Here is a 21,007-nt window from a genome sequence, read left to right as displayed (position 1 = left end):
GTGTTCAGATTTTTATTTTCTGATTCCCGCACATGAGCCAATGGGGAGAAAAAACGAATATTCATTTTGTATACCTTTCGTTGACCAAGCGAAACCCAAATAGTCAGAAGATCACACACTAGTTCAACTAGTCAGAAGATCACACACTGATTTCCATATTTAAATCTTTGCCATCTTAAGTCTGTTTACATTCATGTGAAAGAGCATATTAACAGGTAGTTAAATTTGGTACCAAATTTGAAAACAATCTGCAGTTCAGTTTTAGTTTTTTAGTTTAGATATATTAACGTCCCGCTTTAAAGCAACACTAGGGCTATTTTGGGATGTAATTTTAAATCATGGTCAGATGAAGAGGACGACACCTCAGATGGCACCCCTGTCTCTAAACTGTCACACCACACCAGCGGGAGAACGTTCGGCCCCGACGGATTTAATGGGTATCAGACCCGCTTACATGACGGTTCTTCGGTGGAATCAGGCCTCGAACTTTACCATCGGGAAGGGGTCCTAAGCCGAGACCTTACCACCAGGCCACCGCGACCCCAATCCAACATTTCAGATGATGAAACTATGTACCAAATTTCACCCATCAATTTTTTACGTATTGAAATTACCGTGTTCACTTGTACACGGAAAAACAGATAAAGAGACTTCCTATGAATTTCGTTACAAATTTGTTTGAAAGAGCACGTATTAAATTTCATTCGTCTAACTACAATTTTGTCTCCAAAATTCGATTTTGAATTATTGTGTTCAAAAATGTATTTCCCGAAGTCGTGGAAGTTTGAAAGGCGGAAGTTTATCAAAGTTTGGATCAAATAATCTTTCATCGAATTTTTAGACGATTACAATATTTTCTCTTTGTATACCTCATATACGAGAAAATACAAATGTGTATTTTGGATTCAAAGATATATAAAATGTAGGGTTTTATCAAAATTTCGTAGTGGGTGTTTGCTTATTCGTATAGAGGAAATATTGTAATCTTCAAAAAATTCGAACAAGATTTTTTAATGAATCTCTGTGTTTCAGACCACCCTGGGTCAGTAAAACTCATATTTGGCATTATGTTTACTTGTCAACCAGTCTAATTGTGTCTCAGATGAAAACGCATTGAAACACATAAATTCGTCAATTTCTATCAAATTTTGAATGAAATCTATTCCTAGAAAGTCAAATAAACTCGATAATTACAAAATGCAGAACTAGGTTGATGAAATTTGGTATGCAGGTTTAATATCTAATATATACTATATATCAAATTTTGAACCGAAAAACACCACCCGTCAAACGAATGGCCTATCGTTCTGTAATTCTGCATGCAATAAAGCATTCTGCTTATATCAATAGATTCGGTGTGTTTTCTAGTGACACGTGTAGTTTCATTTCAAACTTCGGTGTCAAAATACCGGCAAAAAAAGTGTCCAAAACACATATTCTCGTGATAGATTCGGTAAAAATGTTGTATTCACATCAGAGATCTATATTTTGTAAATATTATTCACCAATGCCATACAAGGTTTTCTTGATCTTACCCAAGGTTCACAATTTTATGCGAAGGAAGGGGGGCAGGCCGCGGTGGCCTGGTGGTAAGGTCTCTGTTTGTGAGAAGTAGGGTTTCAGGTTCGAGACCCGATTCCACCGAAGAACCTTTTTGTAAGGGGGTCTGTTGCACGTTAAATCCGTCATGCCAAACGTCCTCCCGCTGGTGTGGTATGGTGTGGATAGGGGGGTGCCATCTCAGGTGTCGTCCTCGTCATCTGACCGTGGTTCAAAATGACGAGGTCCGTGCCAAAATAGCCCTAGTGTTGCTTTACAACGGGACGTTATTATAACTAAACTAAGCGAAGGAAGGGGATAACACCTTTATTGGAGAGTACGCAAAACAGTTTCTGGGAGATGACACTCGCTGGTTTTGACTATATTCCAATACTTCATATGAGATTAAAAATCATTTAAACCGACGGGAGTAGTCTCCACAAAACTTTCTCGCACTCTCCCCAATAAAAGTGTTATCCCAGAGAACGCCTTGCACGGTATTGGTGTACCATTGTTAATGAAATTCCTAAATTAATCTTTGGCGTGAATTTGGCATATTTACCGAATCTACCGTGTGGTCCTTGGCGAGTTTATTGCGATTAATCTCTGGCATGCAGTGAATAGTATCCGAAAATCGAATTTGTATTCCACACTCTTTCTCCTCACCGAGTGATACAAAAATTTGATACTTAACTACACTATTGGTCACAGAATCCCATATCTAGTTTTATATATTTAAGTCACTGCGTCTTTTTGAATTATCGAGTTTATATAGTTCTGTTGTTGTTGTTGTTTATAATGGCACTTGGACAAGCACGCTGACAAAGTCAATGATTTTAAGCCAAGGGAGCGTCTCTTGTTTTAGTAGCGCCAACTAGGGCCAAGAGTACGTCTTAGCTACTCACGCATCACATTCGCTTGCACAACCCCTTTTTACAGGGGGGCACATTCACACATCTCACAGATAGAACAACCATGCCCGAACCGGGACTCGAACCCAGGACGCCCAGGTCACGGGAAAGACGCGCTACCCCTATGCCAGGACGCCGGCTTATATAGTTCTAAAAGTACAGACCGACAAATGATCCATCCTTTATTCGATTTGCTTCAAAATTTGATAATATCTACACTATAAATGTTAAATGTGTGTATTGAATTTTATTTATCTAACTCTCTTCGTTTTGTAGTTATCATATTAATTTATATTCGAACAGCCGGACAAACAGACTTCTCCGAAATGGAATTCGTTCAAAATTTATTATAAAGACCGAATACCAAATTTCATCCGTTTTTCTAAAAGTTTTTTTTTTTTTTAAGTTATCTTTGTCACAGAAGACAGACAGACAGAAAATCACCAAAATCTCGAATTCGAAGTTTTTGACGATTACTCTACTTTCCCTATACTACGCATACGAGAAAGTAAAAATGCTTTAAATGGCGGGAAAATTTATATTTTATGTTCTTTGACTTAATAAAATGTATATCCAAAATCAGTAGGAATGGTTTCCTGAACATTTTCTCCCATACTCTCTACTAAATGTGTTATCCCAAAGAATGCCTTACATGGCACTGGCGTACAATAGCTACGAAATATTGACCTTTGGCGAGATTTTTGCTCTTTTACTGAATCTATCAATTCATCCTACAGTGCAATATACAGAAAACGAATTAGTATTTTAGCCACATCTTTGCCTACCGATTAAAACAGTAATTTGACATCAAACTACACTTGTAGGCGCAATATTACTTACCAAATTTAATATATTAATAAAAATATGTAATAAAAATAACAATAATTTATCCGTATAAGTTTTTTAGCGAGTTTATTATCAACTGTCTCTCAAAAAGTGACATTACAAATAATGGCAGCAACGAACGAAACGCGTGTTTCGTAAGTGTGAGTAAACCAAAAGTTATTTTCAAAGAATGTTTTAGTGCTTATTTTACAAAACAGCTGTTTTATGAAGCAGCTGATATGCCGTCATATAATAGGTCAGGTAAACCAGGAAGAACAAATGTCGGTCGGATTTGAACAGAAGCTAGATAAATAAATCAATAAATATGCGTAATGTTTTGGATCAATGTATTTATTAAGATATAAACGTAATCGAAAAATATGTCGAGCAACCTCCAGAAACACACGGAACCTTCTAGACTTTATCATATATTTCCACAAAATGACGAGTATTGGGTTTAGTTTGTATGCATATTTTTGAACTTCATGAATTAATTCAAAATTTTATTACACTTCAATAATTACTTTCTAGTATAGGTAATATAAAAAAATATAATAAATGCCAAAAAAAAAATCTGAGATTTTGATGAATCTTCATGGTTTAGACCACCCTCAGTTCGAAAACCAACATTTGGGAAAAGTCTGTATGTCTGTCTGTGACAAAGATAAAAACGCTTTAAACTAGATAGATGAAATTTGGTATACGGTCTTTACATCAAATTTGAAGATTTCTATCAAATTTTGAGTAAATCTGTTCAAAAGAAGTCCATCTGGCCAGCTATTTGAATATAAGTGAACACAATAATTACAAGACGAAGAGAGTTAGAGATAAAAAAAATTTGATACACAGATTTAACACCTATAGAATAGAACCTGTCAAATTCTGAGCCAAATCTAACAATGGGTTGACAGCCTGGCAGGTCTGTAATTTCAGAAAAGTTTAAACACGATAATTCAGAGACACAGAGACTTAAATAAACTAAATTTTGTATGGGCTTTTGTGACTACAAGTGCGGTTTTGTGTCAATTTTTGTTTCCATGGGTTGAGAAAAAGTTTTTCTAAATCACAAATTCGATTTTCGAATACTATTAACTACATGCCAAATTAATCGCCAAAAAACGCCAAGAATCGCACAATAGATTCAGTAAAAATGCTAAAAGTTAATATTTCGTGACTATTGTATGCCAATGCCATGTGAGGCGGTCTCTGGCATGACAAGTTTATTAGCGAATAAGCGGGCCGGGTGGTTAGATCTCGTCCTCGGAAACGGAGGGCTTCAGGTTCGGGACCGATTCCACCGATGAACCGTCTTGTAAGCGGGTCTGGCGCACTCTAAAGCCGTCGGGGGTAAACGTCCTCCCACTGGTGTGGTGTGGAAGTATGGAGAAAGGGATGCCAGCTCAGGTATCGTCCTGTGCGCTTCTTTAAATTCTTAAGTAAATAATTATTAATGCTCTGAACCAACCACAATTAAAATTTTTAAATTTTAGTTTCGAATTTACAAGAAAAAATACAAATGAAGATTTTATATCCATGCAAGAAATTATCACTTCATTCCAGAGATAAGTAATCAGTCTTTAACCCCTTCGTATGCACTGACGAATCTGACTCGCGCATCAAATTACTGGATTTTTATAATTTTAAATCTGTAATAAAGTAATTAATTAATTTAAAATGCAAAAATCACTTGAAAACTTACCAGTATCTCAAGTACAATTTTGCGTCAAATTTTTGCTTCAATTGATTGAGAAAAACATATCTAAAATATAAATTCCATTTTTTGGATACTCGCCTACCAAGGATTATTCGCCACGCATTACACGACAGATTCAATAATAATGCTACTTTCAAGGCAAAAGTTAATATTTCATGACTATAATACGCCACGGTTATGCAATGTAACCAATGTAGGCAGAGCCTGACTAAGGCAGGGGCATACAGGGCAGTTGCCCCGGGCCCTCAAATCGAATAAAGTTTATTTTACCATTCCTTCTTTAATGAACTTTTTTGAAACAAAATATCAGTACAGTGTAAAATCCGTCAGTTTTATGTCAGCTTCATTAATCTATCGTATGAACACAAAAAAATCTATATTTCGTAAATAATTAATTGAATATAAATATATATCCACCTTGGATGTAAAATTTATCTTTAATGCATGTATATTAAAATTATCTTTTTACTGGAATTCGAATTATGAATCGGTCTAGATATTTTCCATTCTGCGAGAACAAATATTCGATCTTTAATATCCCAATATTTATCGTGATAAAATGAGACTGATAAAATAATTACCTTTCTAAGTTTGTTTTCTTTGTATTCAATAAATGCAAGAAATAATTAAATACTCCTACATGTGAAAATAATTGTTGAGAAATTTGCATATTTTTCATTTAAAAATGTACTAATATTCAGTTTGTAGATTTAAGAGTTTCTCTTATAGACAGATGCTTAAGATAGTTGTAGAAAGCATTCTAATGCAAAGCTTGCCTAAGCATTTTGTCAGATTGCATTTTTAATTCAATGGTTAAATCAGTTAAAACTAAGAGAGTTTTGAACATTTTGAATTAATTAACAAAAAATACCATAGGCAAATTCTATGCACGGTTCTTTATTAATATAGTAGTGAAGCAGAGTTGGAGGGGGGGAGGGCAAAGAAGTTTTTGCCCCGGGCCCCAATTAGGCTATGTCGGGCCCTGTCTGTAAGGAGTTCTCTGGCATGACACGTCTATTTGGGAATGCGAGAAAGTTGGGAGTTTGGAATCACTCCCGTTGGTATGAATGAGTGCCATTCTTAAAGCATTTATTTTATTATCAACATTTTTATATTGCTATTTCAATGTGTAATTTTTAAATCAAGTTTACAAATTCAGTAAATTATATCAATATAATACGAAATACTTGCGTTATATTTGATTTCTATATTTCCATTAAAGTAGAAACACAGAAGCAAGTCCTGAAATTTAATAAAAGTATATTTCGAAAATATTTAAAGGTTATACCTTATATGCATTGAACAAACTTGCGGAAAATACTGTACAGGATCCATGTGTTTCTGCTTCATAAATAGTGTTTCTTTTTAGGAAAGAATAAAAATATGGAAACTACTAATCAAATTTTCAACTTTTGCTCAGTAAACTCTAGTATCCATTCTTTTTTTTATTATTATTAAGATTGTCTATTGCGACCGGAGATTTCTAACAATGTTTAATTGCTTTGCTAGTTTGACAAGAGTAAGAATCAAATAGTATTCATAGTTTAATGTTTTCAGTCATTCTATGTACTTCTGAAGTTCATTTTCCAAATTCATATCCCCTAATAATTTTGTTGTTGAATCCTCGTTTACAGTTATATAACTATAAACAATAATAACACACACACACACACACACACACACACATACATACATATATATACACACATACACAAATATATATACACATACACACATATATATGCTGTTCGTCAACGGATTCTGAGACGACCGTACAATCCGTTGCCGAACAGTACACATACATATGAGCCTCTCAGAAGCCAATGCGGTTAAGTCCATTTTTTGATATTTTCTGATTTTGGAAAAGTTTGATGAAATAAATAATAATCTTCTTAGTTATTAAAGGATTTACTCGTTGGTTACTTTTTTCTAGGTTAGACAGCCCTTTTTTTAATAGCTTCTGAATACATTGTTTAATAATTTCAGAAGCCATTGTGAATAAGTCCACCTTTTATCAATATTTTTTTTTTACATAAACTTTGAAATAAAAATTAAATTATTCTTCTTTCGATATTTGTTGGTAACACTGAAAAACAAGAAATTCATAGTAACTGTAACCGTTACTTCTAATTAGAATTATTTGATATACACATAAAACTTATGACAATAAATGTTATTTTATTATTTTTACATAAATTTCTAATCTTTTTCAGCTGCCAAAAGGTATAAGTCCTAAAATTTTTAAGATGCTGTCATTATTTCAATAAATACTTACGTTTTTATTTACACATCCTGTGCATATCTTGTTTTTTTGCAGAGTTTACACCTCGGAAAAAGACTTTATACACTTTTCTAATTAAATTAATAAACCAAGAATTTTAAAAACTAATGTATCAAAAAACATTAATTTTCTCAATTTTTGTGTTTTGGACTTAACCACATTGGCTTCTGAGTGGCTCATTTTACACATACATGTATATATATGTGTGTGTATATATACATACACACATTATATTATATATATATATATATATACACTCACACATCATCACAAATGCTTTGTTGATACTTCCCACTCTTTCTGGAACAGTTTGAACTTGTACAGAAAAAGTATCCTTTATGACTTACAAAAATGTTTTGTCATATCATTTCTAGCCAGAACTCTAAGATTACTTGCTTGTATGCAGGGATACTTCATGTAAAATTTAGCAGAGCATATATAATATAGCAAATCTTTTGATTCTAAATACAATTCATTCTATGCATATTAATACTTTCCTACATGCATATTAATACTTTCAACAACATTGTATTGTGAGCTTTTGTAATTAAATTGTATTTATGTTAATTATATATATTTTTTGTATATGCTTATAGTTTTAAGTATATCGTTTTTTAAGTAGTTTATTTTAATCTGTTTTCGACCGATTATTTTAAACTATTCTGTTTATTTTCTTAGTGTTTGTTACATTTAAAATTAAACATTGTTAATGAATCGATCTGGTCATGATGAATCAGAGAAAATTGACAAATTTTTGAAATATTACATAAATTAAGAAAGATATTCTTTAGTGCCCATAAAGTTTAAACGCTCAGTGACTGTTTTCAATAATCATATTCCAAAACAATACTTAGTTTCAGTAAAAAATATAATTATATTAATTGCAGATTAATCCTTTCCACTTTAATTTAAAGTATAAATTCTACGGGAGCTAACAGAAAATTAGAGAGATAGATACATATTATGTTATGACTGAAGGCCTTTATAATATTATGAGTGAATTATATGATTATCAAAATTTGAAGTTTTAAAATATTTTGATGAAGAAGCTATTAAAGTAGGAATTGCATAAAATATTTAATTATTAAAATTTTAAAGAACATTAACATTGGCGAACCGGCTGGTCGAAAAATGCGGGTAGTTATCAATAAATTTATACATTTGGAGTAGGGAAGCTACTTCCAACAAAAGTACAGAACCAAATATGGCAGTTCTTTATTTTTCTGATAACATATTAATGGTTTGAATGGATAAGGTTATGTTCAAGGGCAAAATATGCTTCCTTATGTCAATTCCGTGCAAGTCTGTTTTGAATTGTTCTTAACTAGACGCTTTTTGTAATCAGCTGAATAGGCAAAATTAACGATTGGTAAAAATTTAACTTTTCTCAACAAAATATCTTTAAATTTCAGATTTTGATAGCAATATAATTCGCACGATTTCAAAAGCCTTATTTTGTTCTCTTCATTGTGCTCTATGATAAAAACAATTATATCACAGGAAAGAATAACAGCATTTAAAAAAGAGCAAACTTTAAAACTTAAACCCTTTGATATTCTGAAGATAAATCCAAAGTAAAAAAAAAATAAAAATAAAAGCATGCTTTATACTAAAGCCGACTCAATGTGAAAACCAAGTCGACCTTCATTATCTTGATCACAACAATGGGAAAAAAAATACTAGGATGAAATATTAGTAACAATGTAAATGGTTTCAGTTTAATAATGAAATATGATAGTAAAATAAGCTAAAATGTTTCACTAAATTTAAAATAAAAAGAAAATTTATATGGCCAAAAAGCTGGCATTACTGAAACAATATGTTTTATAATGTCGTTAAAAAATTTTATTTTGTAAAATTTTCAGAATTTAACATAGAAAAATGCCAATATTTCTTTAATTTTATTCAAAATCCTAATTGAAATTTCAATTCAAAAAAATCAATTCAAGATTTGCATTTCCTTCCTCCAAAATATTTATGCACTATTGGTAGCTTAATAATTGGTCAAATAGTCCAGCTTGCAGAATTCGAACACATGCACATTATTAGTTAAGATAGCAATGTTATTCATAATATTTCAGTAGATAAAAGCACCATTAATTACCAAAAATATATTTCCTTGCTAAAGTTTCATAAACAGGTATTGGTTATTAATCTGTTTTGAATTATTCTTAATATTATACATCAGGGATAGAGGTAAAATTAGCAAAGATAAGAAGATATACACTTCTTTATAACAGTTCCATACATAGCTTATGAATGGTCAATAGCCTATTTTAAACAAAACTTATTTGCAATATTTTAGCCACTAAATAGCTCTGAATATCAAGATTGGTTACAAGCTTTGCTGTTACAATTATCAGTGGAATGTGTAATGAATTTGTATCAAACTAAAGAAAGGTTCTCAGAATAGCCACCGGTCATTTGCTACAGACAGTTCATTAAGAAGGAAACGATGTAAATTAATTTTAAGCAAATAGCAAACCTTTGCACTCGAATAGTGACCCTCACTCACCATTCAATATAGTGCGTCATTTTGAACGTTTTACTTATTTTTTTTTTAATTCTTATTGTTAAAAATACCTACAGAGTTGTAAGAAGATACATATTACTTTTTGGGAACAATTCAACTTAAAAGAATTATTATTATTTTTTTTTTTTTTGGAGCACTAAACAAGATAGGTATTTAGAAGAATAACTATGCATAAAATTACTTTCCCAAGTGCAAAGGGTTAAATTTTTAAATAAATAAATAAAAAATAAAAAAATTTCAGTTTCCTCTCTATGGAGAGACAAAAGAGCACTACTAATGAAGAAATACATAAATGATTATAAAATTCTAAAGATTTACTAAAAATTTTTTTTAATGAATCACACTAAAGAAAAAAATGAACCATAAGATACATTACAAAATCTTTATTGAAATACAAATTTAAAAAACCATTACATTAACATATCAAATATATTCAGGTAGTAACTTTTAAAAAAATTAGCCCTTCAACAAAATTCACACAAATCATGCAGTTATACAAATCATACCCATCCTAAATGATTGTAACACGAACAAGACAAGACAATTGATTATGATTCGTAATGATACATCTAACACATCAACTTTGATGAAATGCTAAATAATTCTTTTCAGCAAACAAATTTAAAAATTGTTTAAAACCCAAATGATTGTAAAATTAATAGGAAAACATTCAAAAATATCCATCACACAAAGGAAAATACTAATGATTTTCATGATATGAAGTCAATAACACAGAGAAATTTGAAGGTGGGAACTTTTCCTACCTTTTAAAATAAGATTTTAATACCATAAATCAAATTAAAATTTCAAAAGTAATCCTTCAGTTAGAAGTTTTCTGTTACATAAATAAAACAAAATATTTTGATTACTCTCAAAAGAATGTCTAAATAAGTGAAATTAAATACACAATCATAATGGATTTAGAAAACATTCTACATAATAGAAAAAGTATAAAATACAACATATTTACAAAAGAAAAATCTATTCATTCAGATTTTTGTACTGGATATAATCAGCAAGAGCATGTTAGTTTAAACATCTAAGTATGTTATAAAATATTTTTTAAACAATTTAGAAAACATGCAAGCACTCCAGATACTTTTTTTTTTTTTTACATTATCATACAAAAAGAAAAGAAGGGGAAAAAAAAAAAAAAAAAAAAAGGGCGTTTTCATCCACAAACTATGTTGCAAACATTTTATTTTGCAATAAACTTAAAAAAAAAAAAAAGAAAAGAAAGAAAAGGAAAAAAAGAAAAGAAAAAGCAAACTTTCTTGTTTGTCATGAAATTAAGATTGCAATTGATAAAATGTTCTGTGGAAAAAAAAAATGAAAAAAAAAAAAAAACATTTTTTAGTACTTTGAATACAATTCAATTGCTCTGAATTAAATACAATGCAAATTGTCAATTTAAAAAAAAAAAAATACATTACAAAAAAAAAAAAAACTTCTTTAAAAGATGTTCATTTACAAAAATGTTACCAAATGGTATAGTTCATTATGTTTGTAATGAATAAATACATGCTGAATCACTGTTCAAGAGCATCTGGGAGCTGATACATTCTGCAGTCTGTATAAGGGACAGCAAAGCCTTTTTCTATCAAAACAGTAGCAAAATCCACTATCTGCAAGAGAAACAATTGGAACATCTATACATAAAGAATAATATATCATTTATGTGCATATTTTTTTTTTTTAATTTCATGAGAAATAATCTGACTTAAAAAAGTAGCCTAGAAAAGCAAGGATTTGACGAGCTTCTAGCTTTTACGCGACTTTAAACAGATGAGCGCACCTGTTAGAAGAGACATTGCAATTCTGCCACAAAATTACTGAGGCTTTCATTTTAGTAAGACAAATACTTTGCTTTGAAACAATAGCTATTTTGAAATTGACATTGTAGTTTTGACAAGCAAAATCATTCTTGCCACCACACAGTTCTGAAATAATCTGATTCCCAAGAGAGCAAAACTTACATCTAAAGTTAAGTCATAAATTAGCTATACAATACCTCCTAATTTTCCAAGAACACCAACTTGAAAAAAAAATGCCCTTTATAATTTATAACCTTTAAGAATTAGGCATGCTACTTTTACTAAAAAATAAAATAGGGTGTATGTCTGATAAAATAAGAAATTGTAATATTCCATCATATTACCTTATTTGATATCTGCATAATTTTTATTTTTATATTTTACAATTTACTGACCTTAGAATCCTATATACAGAGATTTGTTTTAACATCTACAAAATTTTCTATCTTGACAAGCAATATTCCATATTTTATTCATAATCTTTCCCTTTTTCTTCATTTCTGCATAGGTTTGGTAATTTGTATGTTAATCTTTGGTATTTTGAATGTTTTTCTTTGTCACCAAAGAAATAAAAAGATACTTATGAAACATTCACTGGTTAATTTCCTTAAAAGCAGAACAATTACTTTGATTAGCAATCAAAGTTGATAGTTGTGATCTCAATAAATATCGGCCTATATTGCACAACCTATAATATTGTTTGATTTAAAAACTGTATTACAAATGTTTTAAGTTTATAATTATATATAAGCCCCATAGCAATGCCAACTGATACCACTGGAAGAGATACAAATTAATTCTTATAAAAAATTATAACAAAGCATGAATTCTTAGAAAATTTTTATTTTTCTTTAAAAATGTCTCAATTTATCACTAATCTCCCAATGATTCATTTCACTAATTTCAGTTTCTAACTAATAATTACAACTAAAAATTAATAAATACAAATTTTAATATTATTATGCATAATTATTTCTACAAACTTTGCTTTCAAAAGATGGAAAAAGAAAACTTACGGTACTTATTGAACAATCATATGTTTCCATGGAAACTAAGTAACAGTAGGGCGTTTTCTCAACAACTTTCAATGTAGGATGACGACTGACATAACATAATCTTGCAAATTCTTGAAATGCTTCTGGTGACCAATCCTCACCTAAAAGGATGAAATAATTCAATTAAAATAACCTTTTTAGTCTAAACAGTGATTGATGAAACATAGTAATAGACACAAAAAAGAATATAATTTAAGAGCACAAACTATTTCTATAGCTCTGATACTTTAACAAATAATAAGAAATTTACAGAAGAAAGCATTCTGTTATTTTAAATATTACTTTGGGCAAGAAACAGTAATATGTTAACAAATTCTGTAATAGTAAATAATTCTGCAATAAGAACTTTGATGTACTATTCTATACTTAAAATACTTATTAAGTTCACCTATAGAGGGCTGTTCAAAACATCCTTCCTTGTAGCATTTTCTGACAAGATTTCAATAATGTCAAGCAATTAAAAATAATTTTTATCATATCTTGTAACAACTTCCTGATTACATTTAACCTTCTACCATTATACAAAAGGTCAAATCAGATTAAATAAATGGCAATTTTGTACAACTGAGAAATTTTGAAAAGCCATTAAGTATGCTTCACTAAATGATCCATAAAACAAGAATAAATGAAATTGGTGATAATGCACAATTAAGCATTACCACTGAAGAGGGAATTTCAGAAATTGACAATTTTCTAATAAAAGTATTAAGTATTTTATCATAAATTTGAGCCTTTTTTTCCACAATTTTAAGGATTATCAATAACTTATATGCCTCCTAATTCAGCAAATAACCCCATTACATCTCAATCATCAATTTCCACTGCCACCTCCATTTTGGCAAAATAACACCTTATGATGCATGCATAAAAGAACAGAGAAGTCCCATATCTGACAAGTGGCAAAACATTAAGTTATACTATCCATGAATGTCATTAGAATCATGAGAAAATATGCAATATCTGAGTAGCAAAAAAAAAAAAATTAAAAATCCTAAAAGAAAATAAAATTTACCGTACCTACAGGTTGGACACCATATAAACTGCATTCTGCAGCAAAAAATGGCATGGTGAAAAATTCATGCCTCATTTGTCGAATCGCAGTCACTGGTATTAGATATTCACCTCCATGATCCAAATAATTAATCACGACATTCCCCTCATCTGGGAAAATGTTCGTTATCATGCCCCGCAACCATTTTGCTTCATTGTTACTATTTGTACTACCTGCTACAGCAACTATCTGGCCTATAAAAGAAAAATTTATAAAAGTTAAAACTTATTTCAATATGCATAAAAATATACATCCAAATTGAAGTAAAAATCCTCATACAATTACTCTTACACATACATGGATTTATAATGCTAATTAATTATTTAGACTAGTATTTCATAAACAAATAAGCAACAGAATATATTTAGTCTACAAATTGCAAAAAAAAAAAAAAATTGATTTTATCCCCAATACCTTTTATTGCAAGTTATAAATCGCACATAGACATAATTCTATTTAGTAAGGCTCTTCTGCACAAGTATAGCATTTTATTTTTGTTCAAATATAACTGTATTGACTTGCATTCGGAAAGATGATGTAAACGGCAACAGAATAATATTAACCTTTCAAAATGGGGCAGAGAATTATTTTATATTGTTTGGATTAATAAACAGATAACTGAAAAATGGAAACCTTTATACATCCCCTAGACAAGTATTAAAAAAAGTTGCAGTACATCTTCAATAAAAATGACTATATTATTATAAATTAAAGCTCCAAATATCACTATTTTACCACAATAGACACGTCATAGATGGCACTTGCTTAAAATGGACATTTATTGTGTTAAATAAAGAATTTAAGTCTGCATATCCCTGGAAGTCAGATTTTGATCTCACAGTAAAGGACTTGAAAAAATGTTATAATGTTTGTATGAGAGACAATAAAAACTTAATACTATGTAATTTATTCAAGCTAGCATTGCTTTTTTTGAAGAGAAAGAAAATAAGGATGTCAGAAGAAGCATAAACAATAGAACAAGAATTGAAAATTAACAAACCTGGCACTGGATATTCAACTATTGGAGCATTAGGAATAGCATTGAAATGCATAGACATTCTTCTTTCCAAATCTTCCAAATGATAGAACAGAGGATGGCCATATTGCTGTACCCAGAATCGACTAGGACTATACATGCTGGACACTACTCCAGGAAAATTAGTACCTTCTGGTAATGTTGCCTGAAACAATATTAAAAGAGTAATGTGAAAATCATGAACAGCTAAAACATTTAGTATAATAGATTTTAAATTATCCATTTTGATTTGAAAACAGCAGCAACAATGAAAAAGTACTTTATCATGAACATGCTCCTTCACAAAAATATGCACACAAGATAGCAGATCAATTGATGAGAAATTTAAGTTCCACACTATTTATAAAGGTTGGCCTTATAATCTAAATCTCTTATACAATTTTTCTATATATATGGAGGAGATAAAATCATCACTACAGATGAAACTTAAGATTTTGCATCAAAATGTACAAATTTTCAATCATGACAATGCAAAACCACATCTTATATTGGCTGTAACAAAACAGCCATTACAGTTTCATAAAGATATTCTACCATATCCTCTGTACTCTCCAGATCTTACACCAAAATGGCACATAATGCATTCCTGCTTCTATGTCCAATAGGACATACCTAAATTATAGATCCATCCACATATTTCAAAGTTCCACATATTGAAAGCAGCATTTTAGTTTAATGGAAAAGGAAGACTCCTAAATAAACCAAAAGGCACAAAGAAATGCAACTTAAAATTGCACAGGAAATGTTCTGGAAATCAACGAACTTGATTAAAAATCAGCTTTCTGTAATTAAAGTATTTGCATTATAGTAACTATTGTAAGTCATACATGAAAATAGTCAACTTATATTCTTTTTAAAGAATATTTCTCATTAAGTACATAAAGGAAAAATCTGAAACAACTTACAATATAATATGGGGAAATCGATTCGGATCCAGCAACACCAAAATAATATTGCAAAAGTACATCAGGAAAGCGTTCTTGAATTATCTCTTTTGCCTTCTCTATTTGGGGCAATTGTCCTGTAGACAAAACAATAAAACTATTAATACACTGCCATTAATCAAGAGCACAGCATGCATAACTATAATGGAACACTTACAACTTATTTCAACATATAAATTATGTTGGCATATAAAATTTAAATCTCACTTGTATACATATTTCCTTTTAGAATTAAAAAACTGGGGAAATGCAAGAAGAAATATGTATCCCTGCTTCAAAACTTCCCAAAGTACTATCTTTTAACTTGGTATACCACAAGTACATTTTCCTGTATTGTACATATGCTGCAATAAATCGTACATGCTTCTTCCACACAATTTGTGACGAGGAAGACTATTGTGATAAGAATGCAGTATTATAGGTATCCAAGGCAGGAATTTTATATTTTTTAAATAAATCTTTTTTGAGCTCAAGTGAAAAAAAAAAAAAAACTTAAAAAGGTAATTAATATTAAACAAATTATTTCAATTTACATAAACACATATGTGTATACATAAACAAATATGAAACCCTCTAAATACATATTTTAACCTTACATTTAAATTTTCTTTTTATTGTTTACTTACATTTGCATGAATTTTTATTAATGATAGTAAGAACTTTATTTCAATTATAGCATTAAAATGAGTTAATATTAATCAAACTTGCATATAAATCCAATCACTTTTTTTCTTAATAATTAAAATCTTTAGATTTAATTTTAGAAAAGCAAAACCAAATGCCATTATTAAACTTAAATAAAAACTTACCTTTAATTTCAACTATAGCAAAATCTGCATCTTTATTATAAAGGTTAATAACTCTAATTTTGGCACCAGACCTTCCTTCAACTTCTTTCTTATAATTGCCGTGTCGTCCAATCAAGAGTGGCACTTTTACTTTGGGAAACTGACACCTAAAAGTCCCATCACAATAAACACTATCTCCTCTCCCACTATCATCAGAAATCTGTAAAAAACAAGGCAATGTAAGGCATAATATGTATATAAAACTGTATAAGTTGAAAATTACAAGTCTCCTGATAAATGAAGGGTTTCTGCAAAAACCTTAAGTTGAATATACTTTAAACAGCTGAATTGCCTTATCAACATCACACCAACCATGATCAAAATAATTTCACAGAATTACACTTATAAACATACAATTTTGAAGGCTTCCTCTAAGTTGTTTTTATTTCCCATACAAAGATTTCCGCTTTTGAAGGGAAATTTTCTAAGATTTTACAACCTTTTTTTCTTATAAAATTCAAGGAACAAACTTGCATTTTATTGGTAGCTATATATTTTGTCATCTGCCCTTCAAATATTAAACATACTCCTAGAACAAAAAGTTCTTATTTTGAGATATCCCGTCTGCAAGTTCTTCATAAACTTCATAATTGTTAATATGTTGCTGGGAAAGTGCGAGACATCCAAGAAAATGAGTGGTAGTCCGAAGAGGCTAAGTCTGGTAAATACGGCGGTAAGGAAATTGTCCCCATCAATGAGCAGAAATGGCGCTTCTAACTGCTTTTGTTGCAAAATCATTTATCTCTGTCTTGCAGCCTTTTCTGGATGTTTTTCGATCAATGAACAATTGATTTTAATTGATCGGTTTTTGATTGCAATGAGCAGTATTCATCGTTTCATTCGAAACTGCGAACAGTTTTAAGCGAAAATTTGACAAAATGAAAAAAAAGGAACATTTAATTTTAAGAAAGTTTGTTTTCATACTCCAAAAAATTGAAATAAACCTAAACAAAATACTTTTAAAAAAAATCTATTTTTAATGCAATTTAAACTTTAATTATATAATCAATCGAACAGCCTTTAATTTATAAAGCAATATATCTCGTTCGAATTAATATTAAAAGTTTGCAACAAAATCTGAAAACAATAATTAGGAATGCTGTTAAAATTGTGTTCCAAAATTTGGAACGATATTTACTTATATTTGAATTGATTCGAATGCCCATAATAAAATTTTCTTTTTAAATACTGTGGGGGGGGGGAGAACTTTAGGCCTCTTAAAAGATGTCTACTTGGGCTATCAGGCTTTCTGTACAAGTTGATTTAATCCTTCGACTATTAATACCACATATACATTTCATTAACTTTTTGAAATTAGTTTGAGTAGTTCTTAGCAAAATTAGGAATTTTTAGAGGATACTTGCTATGTCCCACTTATTGACTTGAAAATCATTTGGGGGGGGGAGATCGAACAAATCTGATTTATAACCTATTTGCTTAAAAGAAATAAAGAAAAGGAGGGAAAAAGTGAATAAAATAAAAATTAGAAAATTGGCAAGTTTAAAAAATTAGCAGTCAAATGGTTAAAATTCAAAAAATGAAAAATAATCAAACATTTCGAACGAAAAAGAAAATAAATACTTGCACGTGACTAATGTACGAGAAGAACCAAATTTATTAATAGATGCACGCTTTTCGCGTTCTACAAGAATGATCGGAGGGGAAAGAAGAAAAAAAAAAAATGCATGCAGAAAAACGTGACACGACTAGGGTATAAGGCAAAAGAAAAAAGCCTGTTTTGCGCCTTAAGAGTTATGAGAAGAAAGATAAAAGATTTTGGCAAGTTCATTGAAATAGCACATGTGATATCAGGAATTGTGCTAAGAGAAACAAGAAGTCGGAAGAGATTCCGGTACGATTATTTCCAAGTTATTTCTGCAACTGAAAAACGCATGAAGCTCCGGGCCATTCCTCCACGGCAAATTAAAGCAGAAATTAGGTCAAAATAAAATATTTCAACGAAAGAAAGTGAAATGACTTCAATGAAAATTAGGTATGCAAGCGTTTTAATTCATATTAAAGTCCTTCAGTAATAGTTTTATTATGTTTTAGTGCCAGGCTTTAAACAGACGCGCGATGCCCAACGCCCTTCCATAATGGGACCAAATTTGTTAAGGTTATTCAGCTTCAAGTGAGTTTAATCAAGTTCTAAAAGTTCATAAGAAATTTAAGCGCGGCTTTCTTTTTTTGAAATAGTTCGAATAAGTTTTTTTTTCCCCTCCTGTAAAGCGATTGGTTTAATTTTTATATTACTTCCATCACCTACAAATTATAAAATACAATTTTAGCAAAAAATTTTCGCATAACTCACATAGAGAAACTGACATTCTTCTTTTAACCATTGATTGACATTACGGCAATGGTGACTCCAATTATTAAATTTATAAATTAAAACATCGCAACTCTAAATTTAAAAAAATTCTATTAAATTTTATGTAAAGAAATTTTATGTTCAGTCTAAAGTGACTAAATTAAAATTCGCTCCCAAAGCAAGACAACCAGACAATTGATAAAAAAAAAGTGGAGTGGTTAAAATAAGTTTCCTGCTCTCGCTAAAACAAATACAAATAAATTTAATAAAAGAATTTTTTGTGACATTTTAATTAGTGTACTAAAAAGAAGTAGACGGAGTATTCTATTTTATTTATTTTCTATTTTTAATCATTAAATAAGAATTTATTATAGATATAGAATCTTGAGATTCAATTTTCCTGAAATTCATTACTAGACAACACCAATTTACAGAATAAAATTAAAGAATGACTCATGATAATGCTCTGAAAATAATAAAATTACATATTGCCAAAATAAATATGCAAATGAACAAAAATTAAAAACTCGATCGATTATAAAATTTCCTTCTCAGAAATATGAATCAAGTTAAATAAGTGCTTGCAAATTAAATGAAAAAAATATGAAATACCCCATATCTGAAAATTTCACATTAGTTATTTTCCTCATAAATTTTTGGCAACAAGAAATTTGCGAGAACGTAAAAAAAAAAAAAATGCAGTAAAAATTTCGGAGGTCTCAAAACTTTAGAACTTCTTTAATATAAAAATATCTTAGAATCTGAAGTTCATGTCACACAATGCCCTTCATGTTAAATGCTTTTAAAATTTAAATGGAATAACCAAAGAATCATAATCGAATCTCCAGATATAGAACGTCCAAGGACAATTGCAGTAAGTGTGATGCCATTTCTGAGACGGAAAAACCACTCCAAAACAAAGCAATTTCAAAATAGCTCGCTTATCAATTGTAGCGCGTCAATGTGCTTCACCCGGTCCTCAGTGAAGTAAATTATGCGGAACCAAAATCCTCATTGCAGGTTCCCTCAGATGCATTTTGTTCCAACAGCCAAAGGAATCGACTCCCGAACATTTCGCGCTCTCATGGTTGAAAGAATAATCAGCCTCGTCTAATGGATAACCCATGAAGACTCGAGTGAAGTTGCAGTCAAAATGGAATAGAAGTAAAAACTATCTCAGAACTATCAACTCTTACCGTAACTTTATAGACCTCTTAACTATACCTCTAAAAAAATTCTACAACCCCATTATATTTATATATTTAGGAAGCAAAAATTACTTATGTAGAATTACTTTTTTTTTTCTCCTTTTCATTTAACACAATTGAAGTGGCAACAAACTTTCCTTCAAACAAAAAACAAAAACGAAAGAACAACCGAATCGTCTTCAAATTTAGAATACATCAAAACCTTGCTTATATGCAGCAAATCTTCCAGGACCTCGGGATTCTAACCCAGAACACCGCACTTCCTGAAACTAAAACCTTACTAAACTTACTTATTGCGGCTTAAGTAATTTTTTTAAAAGTATATTCGAAATTTGAATGAAAATCTTAATTCACAAGAAGCTAAGAATACCAAAGATACCATTCGAGTTCCATTCTTATTATTGAAAGATTCTTTAAAAGAGGCAAGACGAATCTAACACTCTTAACTTCCGAATCGAACTTGGTAAATATGGCAACTGATGAATATAAGTTTAAATGTCATTCAAAGAAAAGAAAAAAAAGGCACCAAGACCACATTCTGGATGTTATTGACCTCGGTAAGAAAGCTGGTATCAAGTCGGATCTTCCATCAAGGAAAAAGAATTGAAAACCTTTAAAGAACATCACGTTTCAGTATGCTCTCCAACTCTCCTCCCTCATCCCCCGGTCTGGTCAGTTTTTCTCGTCTGCCCTCTAAGGTCACATAAAGCTGAACACAATGAAAAATATTTTAAGATAGTAGGCTTCTTTGGTTATGAAATAATAATAGTAGGCTTCTTTGGTTATGAAAGATGAAGTCGCACCATGTCAAGAGACCTATTATTAATTACACATTCTACAGCAATGATCCTTAAGAAATGTAACAAAAGTTAATTTCAAGGTGTTTACGAATCAAAAAGTTGCTCATAATAAATGTAATCAATACTGATTACATTTA

The 21,007-nt window shown here is 30.4% G+C and overlaps 1 protein-coding gene across 5 annotated transcripts in view; it reads right to left on the bottom strand.

Moving 5' to 3' along the window:
• Positions 1-10,171: 10,171 nt before the first annotated feature.
• Positions 10,172-21,007, bottom strand: part of LOC129968539 (A-kinase anchor protein 1, mitochondrial-like) — a 38,770-nt gene continuing 27,934 nt past the window's right edge. For all 5 annotated transcript variants that reach the window (XM_056082525.1, XM_056082528.1, XM_056082529.1 and 2 more), the window contains 6 exons: positions 16,513-16,711; positions 15,665-15,780; positions 14,724-14,904; positions 13,690-13,917; positions 12,634-12,773; positions 10,172-11,428 (listed from right to left, as the gene is read on the bottom strand). In XM_056082525.1, the coding sequence (XP_055938500.1) occupies positions 11,333-11,428; positions 12,634-12,773; positions 13,690-13,917; positions 14,724-14,904; positions 15,665-15,780; positions 16,513-16,711 (960 nt within the window). In that variant the 3' untranslated portion in view covers positions 10,172-11,332. The remainder of the gene's footprint in view (positions 11,429-12,633; positions 12,774-13,689; positions 13,918-14,723; positions 14,905-15,664; positions 15,781-16,512; positions 16,712-21,007) is intronic.

The sequence above is a fragment of the Argiope bruennichi genome, chromosome 5 (genome assembly GCF_947563725.1).
Source record: "Argiope bruennichi chromosome 5, qqArgBrue1.1, whole genome shotgun sequence".
Classification (NCBI taxonomy): domain Eukaryota; kingdom Metazoa; phylum Arthropoda; class Arachnida; order Araneae; family Araneidae; genus Argiope; species Argiope bruennichi.
This window is presented reverse-complemented; position numbering and strand designations above follow the sequence as displayed.